Source organism: Lolium perenne, chromosome 1 (assembly GCF_019359855.2).
Source record: "Lolium perenne isolate Kyuss_39 chromosome 1, Kyuss_2.0, whole genome shotgun sequence".
In the NCBI taxonomy this organism is placed as follows: domain Eukaryota; kingdom Viridiplantae; phylum Streptophyta; class Magnoliopsida; order Poales; family Poaceae; genus Lolium; species Lolium perenne.
Window position 1 is genome coordinate 187,201,672 of NC_067244.2, and position 14,280 is coordinate 187,215,951.

At 41.9% G+C, this 14,280-nt stretch overlaps 1 protein-coding gene across 3 annotated transcripts; it reads right to left on the bottom strand.

Moving 5' to 3' along the window:
• Positions 1–340: 340 nt before the first annotated feature.
• Positions 341–6,571, bottom strand: LOC127315902 (AP2-like ethylene-responsive transcription factor SMOS1). Of its 3 annotated transcripts, none has more exons than XM_071820399.1 (10): positions 6,213–6,571; positions 5,364–5,446; positions 4,382–4,390; positions 4,202–4,290; positions 3,349–3,422; positions 3,222–3,287; positions 2,202–2,275; positions 1,522–2,093; positions 1,400–1,454; positions 341–583 (listed from the first exon to the last, which is right to left on the bottom strand). In XM_071820399.1, the coding sequence occupies exons 1-9, from the start codon at positions 6,446–6,448 to the stop codon at positions 1,404–1,406; spliced, it is 1,254 nt and encodes a 417-aa protein (XP_071676500.1). In that variant the 5' UTR covers positions 6,449–6,571; the 3' UTR covers positions 341–583; positions 1,400–1,403. The 3 variants fall into 3 exon arrangements, with proteins under 3 accessions (XP_071676500.1, XP_071676499.1, XP_051202306.1); XM_071820398.1 differs by having other exon boundaries at positions 1,365–1,454; positions 6,213–6,569; XM_051346346.2 differs by having other exon boundaries at positions 1,365–1,454; positions 3,222–3,272; positions 6,213–6,567.
• Between the last annotated feature and the right edge of the window lie 7,709 nt (positions 6,572–14,280).

The following is a 14,280-nucleotide window of genomic DNA, read 5'->3' on the forward strand; positions in this document are numbered from 1 at the left end:
AGTGTGTGTTGTTTGCCGCTTGAAGATGTATCATGCCGGATACGTGATGTTGTAGTCTTTTTATCGGTGTACCGGCCATCTAGGCCTTTCTTCTATATGATTAGTATACCTTTGATGGTGCATTCTTAAAAATGTATCAACAAGATGCTAGTTTGAGAGATCATGCTGGCTTTTATTTGACAAAGCTCTCATTTAAATAATGTTATCCTCCAATGAACTTTGACACTGCTACAGATTGTACCTAATTAAGCTTACCATGGCCTCTACGCTTAATTAGGTACAATTAAATAAACAAATAACAAAAGTCCCAATATATGTGAACAATTACATATCTCCGCACACAAAAACCACATTCTTATTTCTGGTCTCTTCCTCAAATCTGTAGACAACAGCAATATATACAGACAGCTCTACAGCTACATATTGTTTCCTGGGCATTAGCCACTGTATATTACATACGATTTTCTTGCCTTCTATGCATGTTCTGTGAAGTATGGATACACAAAAGTATTTCTCACAAGCCACCGCATCAAACCATTGGTGGTACCAAACACACTGGAAGTGCGCGATGCTGTCATCAAACCTGCTCAACAGTTGAAATGTACTAAGATTTCAGTTCAGCAATAAATGTAAGTAACTTATCAGAAACTATGCTATAGTTCCCTAAATTAATTTGGGCCGGAGGGGGTACTTCAATTGTCTATTTTGCAACAACTATTTTACAAGGTGCATGCAAGTAGCCATTTTAGAAAATGTTGTGCCATACCAAGATCTTGGCGTCATACTACTATCTTCTTGATACATTATTGCCAATGAATAAACATAGGGCTTTCCCAAATATCCTAGCACGTTACACACATGAAACATAGATTGTTGATGACGGTAGCTTTTATTAATCTTATGATCGCATCAAGCCGACACAAGTGCACAAGAGTTTAACCTCCGGCTTCTGCATGCACATCATAATAGATTATGAAAAAACGCACAGGGATACCCGATGACATCATCAAATCAGTTGATCCTTACTGGTGAAATGTAGGCATATGTAAATACCTAGTAATATGGAAACAATAGCAGCTCATTCCCATTATGTTCTCTTTCCTCTAAAAAGCTCACACTAGTTTTGGAAAGGAAAAAACTAGTCCATACATATTTTTCTTGGGTAAACTAATTCTTAGATTTCTGCAAGTTAAGACGAGGACACGTTCTAAAATTGCAGCTTTAGTTAGTTAATGAATTCCTTAAGCTTCCCACACAGAAATGATTATAGCGATTTAGTTGACACATTAAAGGAAAACTAAAATATCAAATGTATTGACAGGATGACAAGAAGTGACAATACAGGGTCTGTAGTCTTTAATTACCAGCTAAAAAAATCCTGGCTATGGTAAGTTCATACCGGGTCACTCCTGGTTCTTGAATGGGTCACTAGAACTCACCTCATTCTTTGCAAACTGTCACAAATATAATGGTCAGATTCAGCACCAAGAAGCAGAAAATATATCAGGCATAGGAACAGACCGTTGTTGATGTTATTGTCGCCATTGTAACGGGTTGACTCGATGGCAAGATGAAGTTGCTCCAAAATAGATGGTCGGAGGAAGGATCAGCAGAGTTCCATGTACTTCTCATTGTTGTAGGCATAGCAGGGGCCAATGTGTATGGTGCTCTTTGTACTAGCAACCCATTCATGTTGATGCCAACTGCAGATGTATCATGTCCTGTAACAGGTAATGGTGCAACAATCTTTGCTTCATCTATTTCTTTGCTAAATGTCAATTCTTCAGATAATTTTGTAGACTTCTCCAAGAAGCTTTTGAAAGCAACAGACTGTGATAAGATACTGCACGCAGATAGCCCAGGGGAAGGGGGATTTGAATGAGAACTGGGGCCAAGAGAAGGCAGCTTATAGGGCTCAGTAAGTTGCATTGAACTTTCAATAGCTCTGATTTCATCAGCCACCTCTTCTGCTTTTGATGTATCTGACTGCCGTGCCTTTCTGGGTACCCACCACCTAATGTAATTCGTTAGATCAATTTTCCTCTCTAAGCCAAGGCTTCCAACAAATTTTCCATCCAGTGCAATGTCCTTTCCTGTAATTCGAATAAGAAAAAAACATGTTAAAAGGTATCATATCTTTTTCTTTTTCTTTTGTAGTTTGTTAACTTGAAAGAAATGTATAGCAGTATGCATAGACGCACCACAACTGAGGTTCAGGTAGTCATTGCCAAGTAGCTGTCCCAGAGAACCATCCCATCTGGAATTATGGAGCTGCCTGCATGGCAAGGTACGCTAGCATAAAGCTTAAATAATGCACATGCAGCGTTGCAGTGGACAGATTTGTTTCATGAAACCGAATGCAAAATTGGAATACTTTTTGTTGCAATATTTCATAATTACAATCTGTATATTGATGTGGCATGCATCCGCCAAAACTTTTAATTATATGTCACATACAGTTTTAAGTTGAAAAGGTTAGCCTTTAATGCTGACATCTGCCCAAAATTCACTTATATGTCACATACAAATGTCTGCCCGTATATGGACTGGCCCCATGTTGGCAATGATAAACCCGGCAAATATACAGTGTGAAAAAATTAGATACTTGATGTATTACCATAAGGCCCAAAGGTCATACTACTGTATGATTGAGCAATTGGTTTTCTGCAGCTGATGGGTGTTTGAAAGCAATTCATGTCTGGCACGGATTGCAGATATGTTTGCAGCCTTAGCTGAATTACACTGTTTATTTCCCAAACTAAGAGCATTTTTTGTCTCAAGGAGTTACCGAAGTCTAACTACGAGCAACCCATAAGGAAGCTAAGCTATATTCATTTCTTTGATTAAATTTTTAAGAAAATTGATATGCTGTCAAAGTGAAGAACTAACTTGGATAAAGAAGCTAAGCAATATTTCTTTGTTTATTTTAGTTTTGTTGTGCTGTTAGAAAAACAGAAAACAGAGCAGAAGGTTATTAACTAACTAATATGCCAGATTGTAGCTCAATTTCGCAAACCATTAAGTTGGTGTTGCCGTAGTGCCTTTTTGGCAATAATGCACAATAGTCAGATTAAGAAAACCATAGACAGTTTAGACAACATGGGAATAGATGATTTGGATGTGGAAGACCTTTCACAGGGATGCATCACCAGAGTAAACACTTAGTAGACAACCAACACACAAGTAGTTTTCATGCTAGAGGAAATATTTCCCCAATGTACCTGGGAAGTCCATGATACTTTGGTAATCCTCTAGAGAAGGCACTGCTCTTTCTGCAAGGCATGCATCTTCCAATCACTGATTAAGAAAATAAAGTAATGTGCATGCATTATAAATGCACAAATATACCTTCGAAGAGATACAAGATAGTCTTCCTTGGAGATCATCTGCATCTCTTCAAGATCTCTTGTATAATCGGAGACCTAAATAGGAAAGTGCATAACTAACATAAGTATGGCAAAAATATAAAATCATAACGTACTTTGACAATCCATGTGGAATTTAATTATATATTGTGAAAATTAACATGGAATCAAAAACATTAAGGAAATCATATGTTTGTTTCGCCAATACTATGCAAGACATCGGTGTATATGTTTTAAAATTTTCTTGCTTGGAGTGTATGTTTTAAGTTACTCCTAAAACGTAACATAACCAAACCAGATAAGAGAATCATAAGCGTACATGCGAAACTGAGCTGTGGCATCCTATATATTTTATTATATCCTAATATATATTGTGCTTTATGAAAAGCAAGCTCTAGACAGCATACACTATATCTGTAAAAAGGTAACCCCGCCAAACCAGATGAGAGACTGTAGGCTTAAATTGAAGTGGGATATCATCTATCCAAAATCTTTTATATGTGATGTTGCTTGATACCAGGTTCAAGATTTTTTCTATCGTCAAGGACTACAAGAAGTTCATCGCTCACTATTTGTAACAAATAGGTTGACCATCACCGAAAAGTGTCTGTTTCACCATGAGACACTTACTGAATTAAATGAATAGTTCTTTACCACTAAACTATGATCTTATATTATTAAAAGGGCAACTATATACCTAAATATTTGAAGTGGAGTAATTTAATAAAGACTAAAAAAGCAGTAAATTCTAAGCAGCAAATAAATATAAATGGCACTAACACAAAATGACACACATTTCAATGTGCATTGGAGAAAAATGCAAATAAATTACTCACAGGAAAATTTATCTGTGTTCCAGCTCCCCAATATTTCAATGCAGCTAGGTCATAGGCTCTTGCCGCAGCCTCTTCATCGTCATATGCGCCTGCGTTGCATATAAAATGGATGGGCATTAGAAACATCATATGAAGTTAACGGTTGTGCATTTTAATTTTAACATCAATTGTGCCCCATACCTAAATATACTGCAAGATTGGTGTGTGGAGCAGTTTCCCATGCAAAAGAAACAATGCCATCAAATTAGATTAAAGGAAACTAAAGAAAAAACAATTAAAAAGTAAATCATGCATATATAGTTAACTTAAGCACATGACAGCAGGAAATATGAAAGAATTCAAGTGCATGAAAAAAATAAACTGATATTTCTTTAGAACAAGTGCATGCAGTGGTTAGACTCAAGCAAGGGTAGAAGAGCATGTTTCACTGTAAAGTTATCTAATCAATACTCCCTCGTTTTAGTTCAAATTTGAAATACAATCACGACAAGAATTGAGGAACGGAGGGAGTAACAATTTAATCACTACATGCATTCCATATTTCATTGTCAGAAGATGAGTTATTGAGGATTAGAGAACTTAAGCCAAATGACCTATGCAATTAAAGGAAGCTAATATGGACATGATTTCCTACAAACCTATGTCAATTTGTTCAAAAATTTCGGCAACTTTACTAACGCTTTGACTCTTCAATAGAGATGGCAACAATGTCGATGGATTTGGGTATCCACATATACCTAGCCTTCTGTTGGACATGCGTTTGGATGGCATTTGTCTATGGATATTCACGGGCGTGTACCCGTTTAAGTCAAGGGTTGGGATTGGGATACAAAATAGGCTCCATGGACACCCATATGACAGGTGGGACCCACATGGAAGAGACTCATAAAATCCCCAACCCCTAACACCCCAGTCCCAAAGCCCAAACCTAAGGTTAACCTTAACGTAAGCTGCAAAAGGAGGTTCAAAATGGCTTTTCGCCAAGACATTATATGAATGAGTGCAGTTGTTTTTTGAATTGCTCCAAGGATAGCTGGATATCAAGTGGTATGGCCGTGGGCAGAATTTCGCCCCTTGGATATCTTTGCGGGCGGGCAGCAGGATATGGGCATGGACCTGGACCTGGAAGAGTTCCTCCAGACTTGACGGGATAATTGCATACCTTGTTTCCCTTTTTTGTTCTGATTCTGATTCCACGTGCTTTTGTCCCAAAGGTGAGCCTCATACCGCCCTGTCCATCTATGCCTATTGACGCAACAACAGAATCAGTAATAAATTGAACGAATACATGTAGGAGTATAGTAATAAGGCACATTAAAAGGGGATCATATTTGCGCATAACAAGTTTAACATATGTCTATGAGGGGCAGACAAGAATGGCATTGGGGATAGAAGCAGAATATAGTGCTCTTAGATCGGATTCACGAATTTTTTTTCCCCTAGTTAGGAAAAAAGGAACGATTATATTCATAACGGCGAAATATGAAATTGTTCAAAGGGAATCATGAAAGTGCCAAGTATGGTAAAGCATATATAGCGGTTTCATGTAACAGGTGTTTGTACACACAAGTAGAGGTGGCCAAGTATCTGTAACCGGATGCAGTAATGCTTGTGAGTGGAGATTTTTGGTTTTCCACGAGCATGAGCGATTGAGCGGGGCATGGCTTGAAGTTTAAACAGGTGCAGACTGTGAAGTCCATGAATACGGATTTCGTACTAGTTGTTTTTAAACCATAGACGAGCCCTAGCCGCAACAGATACACTCATGCCTGCCTAACAGCAGCAATCAGCAGTCTTCCACTAGCATTCGTCGTGCGCCAGCTCCACTCAGACTCAGAGTCAGATCCCCGAGACTAGCTAGCCGCGCTCTGCGTTACAGTCCCGCTCCGGAGTCCTGACGCGTATATACGAGAGCTCGCTCGCGGGCCCAACGGCGTTCGTGAAGCTCCAACCGCGCGCGGTCGCCGAAAAAGGGGACCGAAAGCAAGTAGGCGCGAGCCGGGGGACGTACCGGGTGACCCCGCGGTAGATGGAGCTGCGCTTCCCGGCGGCGCAGGGCGTCATGCGGCTGATGCGTTCCTTGGCGGTGCAGGCGCGGTCCTTCCGCGGCGCCAAGGGCCTCCTGGGCGCCGCCGCCACCACCGCGGCCGCCTCCTGGGCGCGGAACACCGGCGAACCCTCGCTTCCCCCCGCCTCCAGCTTGTGCAGCGCCCCCGCGTCGGCCCCCGCGGGGCCGGAGGAGGCCATGGCGCCGGCTGGGGGGAAGCGCGCTTGGAGTCGCAGTCGTACTCAGTACAGTGAACGGGGTGACCGTTTGGGGGCGGCCGTGGAGGAGGCGGAGGTGGGATTTCAAATGGAGTGGAGATCGGGGTGGTGGTGGGGGAGGATGAGCAGAGGCGGAGAGGGACAGGGAGGCGTGGAGCCCAGTGGGCCGGCACATGGGGAGCAGGGCGTCAGCGGCAGGGTATCCGAGGATGGATGCGCGATTGATGGCGGCCCGGAAAGGGACACCAGCTGCGCCACGGCGGATGGATACGGCGCCGTCCGCCCCGTCGTCGTTTCCCCGAACACCATCTCGGATCTTGCACAAAAACAAAGCGTCCATCCGTAGAGAAACAGAGAGCAAAACAGGGCAGGATCGGATGCTCTCCCCCATCGATGTCGACAGAGCGAGATCTCCCGAGAGAAACACACACGAGAGGATGGATTGGGTTCGGATCATTGCTTCCAGACCGTTGGCCACCATCTATCCGACGTCAGTCGGATACTGTACGTAGCAGAGCAGTGAATGAGTATCGATATCGGTCGACTTGGTTCACGAGGGGATGTGCGTTGCTGCACTGTGCCTGTGCGACATTGATGGCAGGTGTACTGCATTATTATCTAGCAGCTGTAGCTAGCTTGCTCTGTGTTAATGTTGCACCCAATTCACATCGCGTAGTAGGCTGTTGGGTTAAGGTAATGTCCCGAGTCACATCGCCACGGGCAAATCAAAGATGGAGCCAAAACCATAGATGCGTGCTGGGGAAACAAGTTCAAGGTAGAGTAGTACAAGAGCATGTAATCTACTCACAAGTGTTTTCAAAAAAATGCATTCTCCTCCGTTAAGAAAATTCAAGATGCTACTGAGACATTAACCTGAACCAAACCAAAAGGAAAATTAATTATACACTACACTTAGGGCTCCTTTGATTTGAAGGATAGAAAAAACATAGGAATAGGAAAGGTATATGATTGGAATGACATGTCTACTTGAATCCTATAGGAAGATGAAGTTTGTTTGATTGTAGCAAAGGAATTTTTTCATGAGGTATGGGCTAATGCTTAGGAATTACACTACAAGATTCTTATAGGAATTTTTCCTATAGGCTATGTTCCTATGAATCAAACAACATGTATAGGAAATTTTTCCATAGAAACCAAATCATACACAATTCCTATGCAAATCCTTTGAATCAAAGGAGCCCATTGTTATTAGGGTGCGATCTTACTTACATCAAGGACAATAATATATCTAACTGTTTAACAATAGGGAGAAAGTGCACATTTTACTTTTTCACAAGTCGGACATTTTAAAATTTGGCTACATTTTTGCATATAAATATCAGCAATATGCGACATCAAATTATTATATTATTGAACCCCTCCATTCTGAAATAGTCCATTCTAGCACTAAAATTTGTTCCCAAATACTCTACATTCTAGCTTTTAGTCAACAACAACAACACTGAAAACGAGGTGCTTTTCCTCTTTTTATTGGACGTTGTTATCTTCAATGTAGCTTGGACTGGTTGCTCGCATATCTAAGTACTACTAGTTTGTGTCATTTTTTTCTAAAATGTAGAGTACATCAGAATGGAGGGAGTACATATCAAGATGAATCTAGCAATCTTAATTTAGTATCACAAAAATGCGGCTATCTGTTTTTAACAAGTTGATCAAAGTTAATAAAATTTAACTTAAGACATATCTAAGCATGCACTTATTTGAGTACGGGGGATTATAACTTACTGTATTTTTTTTTTTGAACAAGAAACTTCATTCAACACGTGGAAGGCACATTTTACACAGAGGTCCTTTAACAACACTCACACGGAGAAACCAATAAAGGTCCTTTCTTCGTATAACTTACTGTATAAGGAGGAGTTAGCCATAAAAATCAAAAACCCAACAGTCAGCCTGAACTGGCTTGCTCATGATAAATGTGTGATGGAGGTTACTCCGCCTGTATTTAACGTGAGTTGTTGACTACTCCATACCAATAAGTAATATGCAAGTTGCAAGTTACAAGTTACAAATTTAGGAACCTTTACGTTTTTCATCTTTTTTATGCATGTCACAAATATACATATTTAAGTTTCAAACTTGTACACACATACCTACACGTGTAATTTTTTTTTGAGTTCTAGACATACAACTTTTATATAGGAGAAATAGTATATATTTTACTGTGGCCCCTCTTTCATTGACATGCAAACCAACCACCGCCATACGTAGCAACCAAGTCTGAGCCTGAATCATTCGTGTTCCTATAAATATGTATTATTTTATTAATACATGAGAGCATGTTTAATAGTAGAGTCAATTGTTAGCTATAAGTCATTATCTTATCATCTACAACAAGTTTATAGCCGGAGGAAGGATGTCAAAGGCGGTCACTTTTTAGTGGTGTGGACCAAGGTTGCCTCACCTAAGGAGGACTATGGGCAGAGACGGAGACAGGGGGGGACGAGCAGGGGCTACGCCCCCCCCCCCCCCCCTATGATCTTGATTTCCTTAAGGAAAATAGGCATGCTCAATGTTTGTCCATGGTGTTTTAGCTAGCTTTGCCCCCCTTAATCAGATCACAACACTATTACTGCCCCCCTTGATGTCAATTCCTGGCTCCGTCCCTGACTATGGGGTTGGGACACTCAATTTGAGGTTGCTCAACAAAGCTCTACCCTATCATTGGGCCTGGCTGCAGCACACGGATCATGCCAAACCATGGTCAGCCTTGAACTTATAGATCCCCCAAGCAGTGATGACCATCTTCAGGGAAGCAACAATGACACAACTAGGTAACGGTGACTTGACCCTCTTTTGTGTAGATGGGTGGTTGCAAGGCCACCACGCTGGTGAGTGCTTGCGCGTAGTTGACGTGTGTCTCTCCGTTCAGCACGCGACCGTTGGGAACCCCAAGAGGAAGGTGTGATGCGTACAGCAGTAAGTTTCCCTCAGTAAGAAACCAAGGTTTATCGAACCAGTAGGAGCCAAGAAGCACGTTGAAGGTTGATGGCGGCGGAGTGTAGTGCGGCGCAACACCAGGGATTCCGGCGCCAACGTGGAACCTGCACAACACAACCAAATTACTTTGGCCTAACGTGACAGTGATGAAAGTGCATGGAGCCCCCATGTGTGGTTTTGGTAATTAATGACAATCCCTATGGACTAATGTTTGCATTGAGTTATATTTGTAGGAGTTGTCCATAGGCAATTCTTGAACCATATGTTGGCTTCAAGGTTGCAATAAGAAGAAATTGATGAAGGATATCAAGTGTCAAGTATGTCTTGAAGATGAAGATGAAGTGAGCCCTCAAGCTACTTCAAGACATCAACATGATGAAGAATGAAGAAATGAAGTGCAAGTTCAAGATGAGCCATCTCGAAGAGATCCTTTGCTTGAGTCTTGCCATCCATATGGTGATCATGGATATGTGAAGATGCGCCGAAGAAGAAGCTCTCCCATGGTGGATTATGGGGGAGCAATCCACAAGACTTCGTCAAGCAAGCACAAGCAAGAAAGGCGTTCCATCTTGTTGAGGTCAAGATCGTCGTCATCGAGCTCAAGTGGAATGCGCAAGTATAAGGTTTGCTCTTGATAGGGTTTGTTTCTCACCGGTCTCATAGTGTAGTTGGAGACCGGTTTATAGTTTAGTTGCCGTACTATCAAGAGGGCTCTCGAGTGAGTAACTCGATCGTATCGTTCGGAGAGAGCTCAAACCTTTGCATCCTTGCATCATCTTTCTTGGTTGTTATTTGGACCTTATCCATGTGATGTTTTAGAGCTTGTGCTTATTCTCATGACAAGCTCTAGTTCATCGAAAACGGATTTCGCATAGATCACTTGTTGCGTTTTCGAGTTTGGTTCATCATCTTTCTTGGTTGTTATTTGGACCTTATCCATGTGATGTTTTAGAGCTTGTGCTTATTCTCATGACAAGCTCTAGTTCATCGAAAACGGATTTCGCATAGATCACTTGTTGCGTTTTCGAGTTTGGTTCATCATCTTTCTTGGTTTTATTTGGATCTTATCCATGTGATGTTTTAGAGCTTGTGCTTATTCTCATGACAAGCTCTAGTTCATTGAGAATGGTTTTTCCATGGGCAACTTGTTGCATTTTCAAGATTGGAGGTTTTACCGGTATGTCTTTTTGAGATAGGTCAAACCTTTCTTCATTTGTTTCTATCCTCCTTTGCTGGACTATGATGTTTCTATGCATATTGTTGTAGAGCTCGTTGTTGTGATTTCAACGAGCCCAAGATCATCGAAATCGGAGTCCGGATGCAAAAGTTATGCCCGTTTTAGTTTTGGTGTTTCTGCAGTTTTCTTAGGCCGGATATTTTGGAAATATCCGGGCCGGATTATCCGGGCCGGATATTTCGGAAATATCCGGCCCCCCGAAATCGTCTAAGGACCGGAAGAAAAGCAGCTCTGGATAGGGGCCGGATTTTTGGCCGGATTTTGTCCAGGTTTTGTCCACGAGGCCGGATTATCCGGCCCCCGGATAATCCGGCCCCAACTTGGGCCGGAATATCCGGCCCTGTTTTTGCCCAAACGGCTCGATTTTCTTGGGGGGTATAAATACCCCCCTTCTTCCTCCTTGGGCTGGGCTTCTCTCACTCTCTCTCCCCTCCATTGTTGAACTAGAGAAGCTTGCTCCATCTCTCAATCCCTCCATGATTCTTGCCCCCATTTGAGGGAAAAGAGAGAGGAGATCTAGATCTACATTTCTACCAATCAAATCCATCTCTTTGTGAGTGGAACTCTCTAGATCTTGATCTTGGTGTTCTTTGTGAATTCCTTTGTTCTTCCTCTCTTATTCCCCCAATAGCTTTTGTAGCTTTGTTGGAATTTGAGAGAGAAGGACTTGAGCATCTTTGTGGTGTTCTTGCCATTGCATTTGGTGCATCGGTTTGAGTTCTCCACGGTGATTCGTGGTGGTGAAAGCAAGAAGGTTGTTACTCTTGGGTTCTTGGAACCCTAGACGGACTCTAGGCCTTTGTGGCGGTTTGTTGGGAGCCTCCAATTAAGTTGTGGATGTGTGCCCCAATCTTTGTGTAAGGCCCGGTTTCCGCCTCGAAGGAAATCCCTTAGTGGAACCGTGACCTAGGCCTTTGTGGCGAGGGTCACCGGAGATTTAGGTGAGGCGCCTTCGTGGCGTTCGGTGTGTGGTGTGAGTACCGCATCTTGGGGTGAGGCCTTTGTGGCGTTGGTGTGCATCGAGCAACCACACCTCAAGGTGAGCCTCTTGTGGCGTTCGGGAGCACTAAGCAACCGCACCTCTCCACCGGAGATTAGCACTCGCAAGAGTGTGAACTCCGGGATAAATCATCGTCTCCCGCGTGCCTCGGTTATCTCTATACCCGAGCTCTTTACTTATGCACTTTACCTTGTGATAGCCATCGTGCTTGAAGTTATATATATCTTGCTATCACATACTTGCTTGTATTGCTTAGCATAAGTTGTTGGTGCACATAGGTGAACTCTTGCTTAGAATAAGTTGTTGGTGCACATAGGTGAACCATAGTATATAGGCTTTGGGCTTGACAAAGTAAACGCTAGTTTTATTCCGCATTTGTTAAGCCCATCTCGTAAAAGTTTTAAATCGCCTATTCACCCCCCCCCCCCTAGGCGACATCCGTGTCCTTTCAATTGGTATCAGAGCAAGGTCTCTCATTCTTAGGCTTCACCGCCTTGAGAGTAAAGATGTCGGTTAGGGGATTAGCGCACAATAACTTGGTTATATTTGATGGCACAAATTATGATCTATGGAAAATTTATGTGCTTAATATTTTGCGGCGTATGTCTCCGGACATGGAGCGATTTCTTGGCATGGGTTTTTCTTCTCCTAAGGATCCTCAAAATTTATCTCTTGAGGAGGAGAAAAACTCTTGCCTCGATGCTCTTGCTTCTCATGTGTTTTCCATTGTTGTGAGCAATGTAGTTACTTCTTCAATCATGCCTTTTGGGAGCGCTCATGAGTTATGGACAAAAATTCAAGATAAATATGATGTGTCCAATATTATTAAGGATGATTGCATTGCTTCCACTTCCGGCCGTGATGAGTTCTCATCTTCATCCACTTCACCAAAGTGTGTCAAGACACAAGGTAATGATATGGTGAGTGGTGATGAAAATTGCAATGTTGATATTAAGCTTTCTATTGATGATTCTTCATCTCTATCTCAATGCAATGTTTCATCTACGGACTCAAACACATCTAGCACTAGAAATGATTTACATGCTTGTGTTGATAGTCCTTGCATATCATGTGTAAGTTGCTTGAATAAATCTAATGATGATATGCTTGCTTTGTCTTGTGGCCATGATAAAAATGCTTCTATTTCCTCTAGTTGTTGTGTGACTAACATTGTAGAGGAAACCAAAGATTCTATTGGTCAAGACAAGATCTTGAAAGGAGCCTCAAGTAACTCCTCATCTTTATCTCACGGTTCTCATATGTGCCTTATGGCCAAGGGTTCCACGGTATCTCCTACCATGGAACCTCATACTTCTCGTGGTGATAAGGATGAGGATGTTTATGAAGAAGAGGATTGGGTTGTCTCTCTACGCGATAAGGGTAAGAGTGTATTCAAGATTATTTGCAAAGATAAAATTGCTAGCACTCACTTCTTTGAAATCTTGACTACCGCTATTGAGAGCCAAAAACTTATTTGGATGCATGAGAACACCATTGATAAAAAGGGTGCTCTTGAACGAGAGTATGCCGATGATGTAGCATCTTTAAAGAATGAACTTGAAGAAGAACAAACCATCAAGGAAGCTCTTGAGGAGACCTTTGCTCTAGAATTGTCTAGAGAAAAGGAAAACCATGATAGAGCTCTTGAGATGGCAAATGAACTAAAGCTAAAAAATGATAAGCTTGTGTTTGTTAATGCTAAACTCCTTGAGGATTTTGAGCAACTCAAAAAGGGCTCAAGGGTCATTGAGAGTGCGCTCACCAAACTCACCGAGTCGCATGAGCAACTTAAAGCTTCTTATCTAAAAGTGCATGCCAACTTGCCTTCTCCTATTGCTATTGATAATGATGCTTGTGCTACTAACTCTACTTCTTGTGAAGCATCTACCTTGAAGGAGAATGTTGAGCTAAGGGCTCAACTTGATTTGCTAACTAGCAATTATGGGAAATTGGGAGAAATTCATGGAAAGCTTTCTAGCTCCTATGAGGATCTTCTAGCCTCTCATGATAGGCTAAAGTTAGCTCATGAGGCTATAATATCTAAGGCAACACCTTGTGAGCCTCATGTGGGTACTAGCACTACTACTCAAAATGTTATATTGCCATGTGCTAGTCCTAGTAATTCATCCACTCATAATATTGCTAAATCTTGTGATGAATTATCTTCATTGCCTTGTTGCTCTAACAATGAAGGTTCTACTTCCACTAGTACTTGTGTTGTTACTAACCATGTAGAGGAAATCAAAGAGCTCAAGGCCCAAGTCTCTTCTTTGAAGAACGACTTGGTAAAGGGTCATGAAGGGAAATGCAAACTTGATAAGATGTTAAGTGTGCAACAATCCCCCAATGACAAGAGTGGACTTGGATTCAACTCCAACAACAAGATCAAGTCCAAGAACAACAAGAAGAAGAAGGGCAAAGTACAAGTCAAAGACCCGGCCAAGATCGTTTGCTTCAAGTGCAAAATTGAAGGGCACCATGTTAGATCTTGCCCTTTGAAGAAGAAGCAAAAAGGAAGCGGCCTCAAGCTCAAACTCATATTCAACCTCAAGTTGAAGAAATGCCACTTCCCAAGAAGAATCAAGCCAATGCTCCCATTGTGGAGAAATCTAGTGA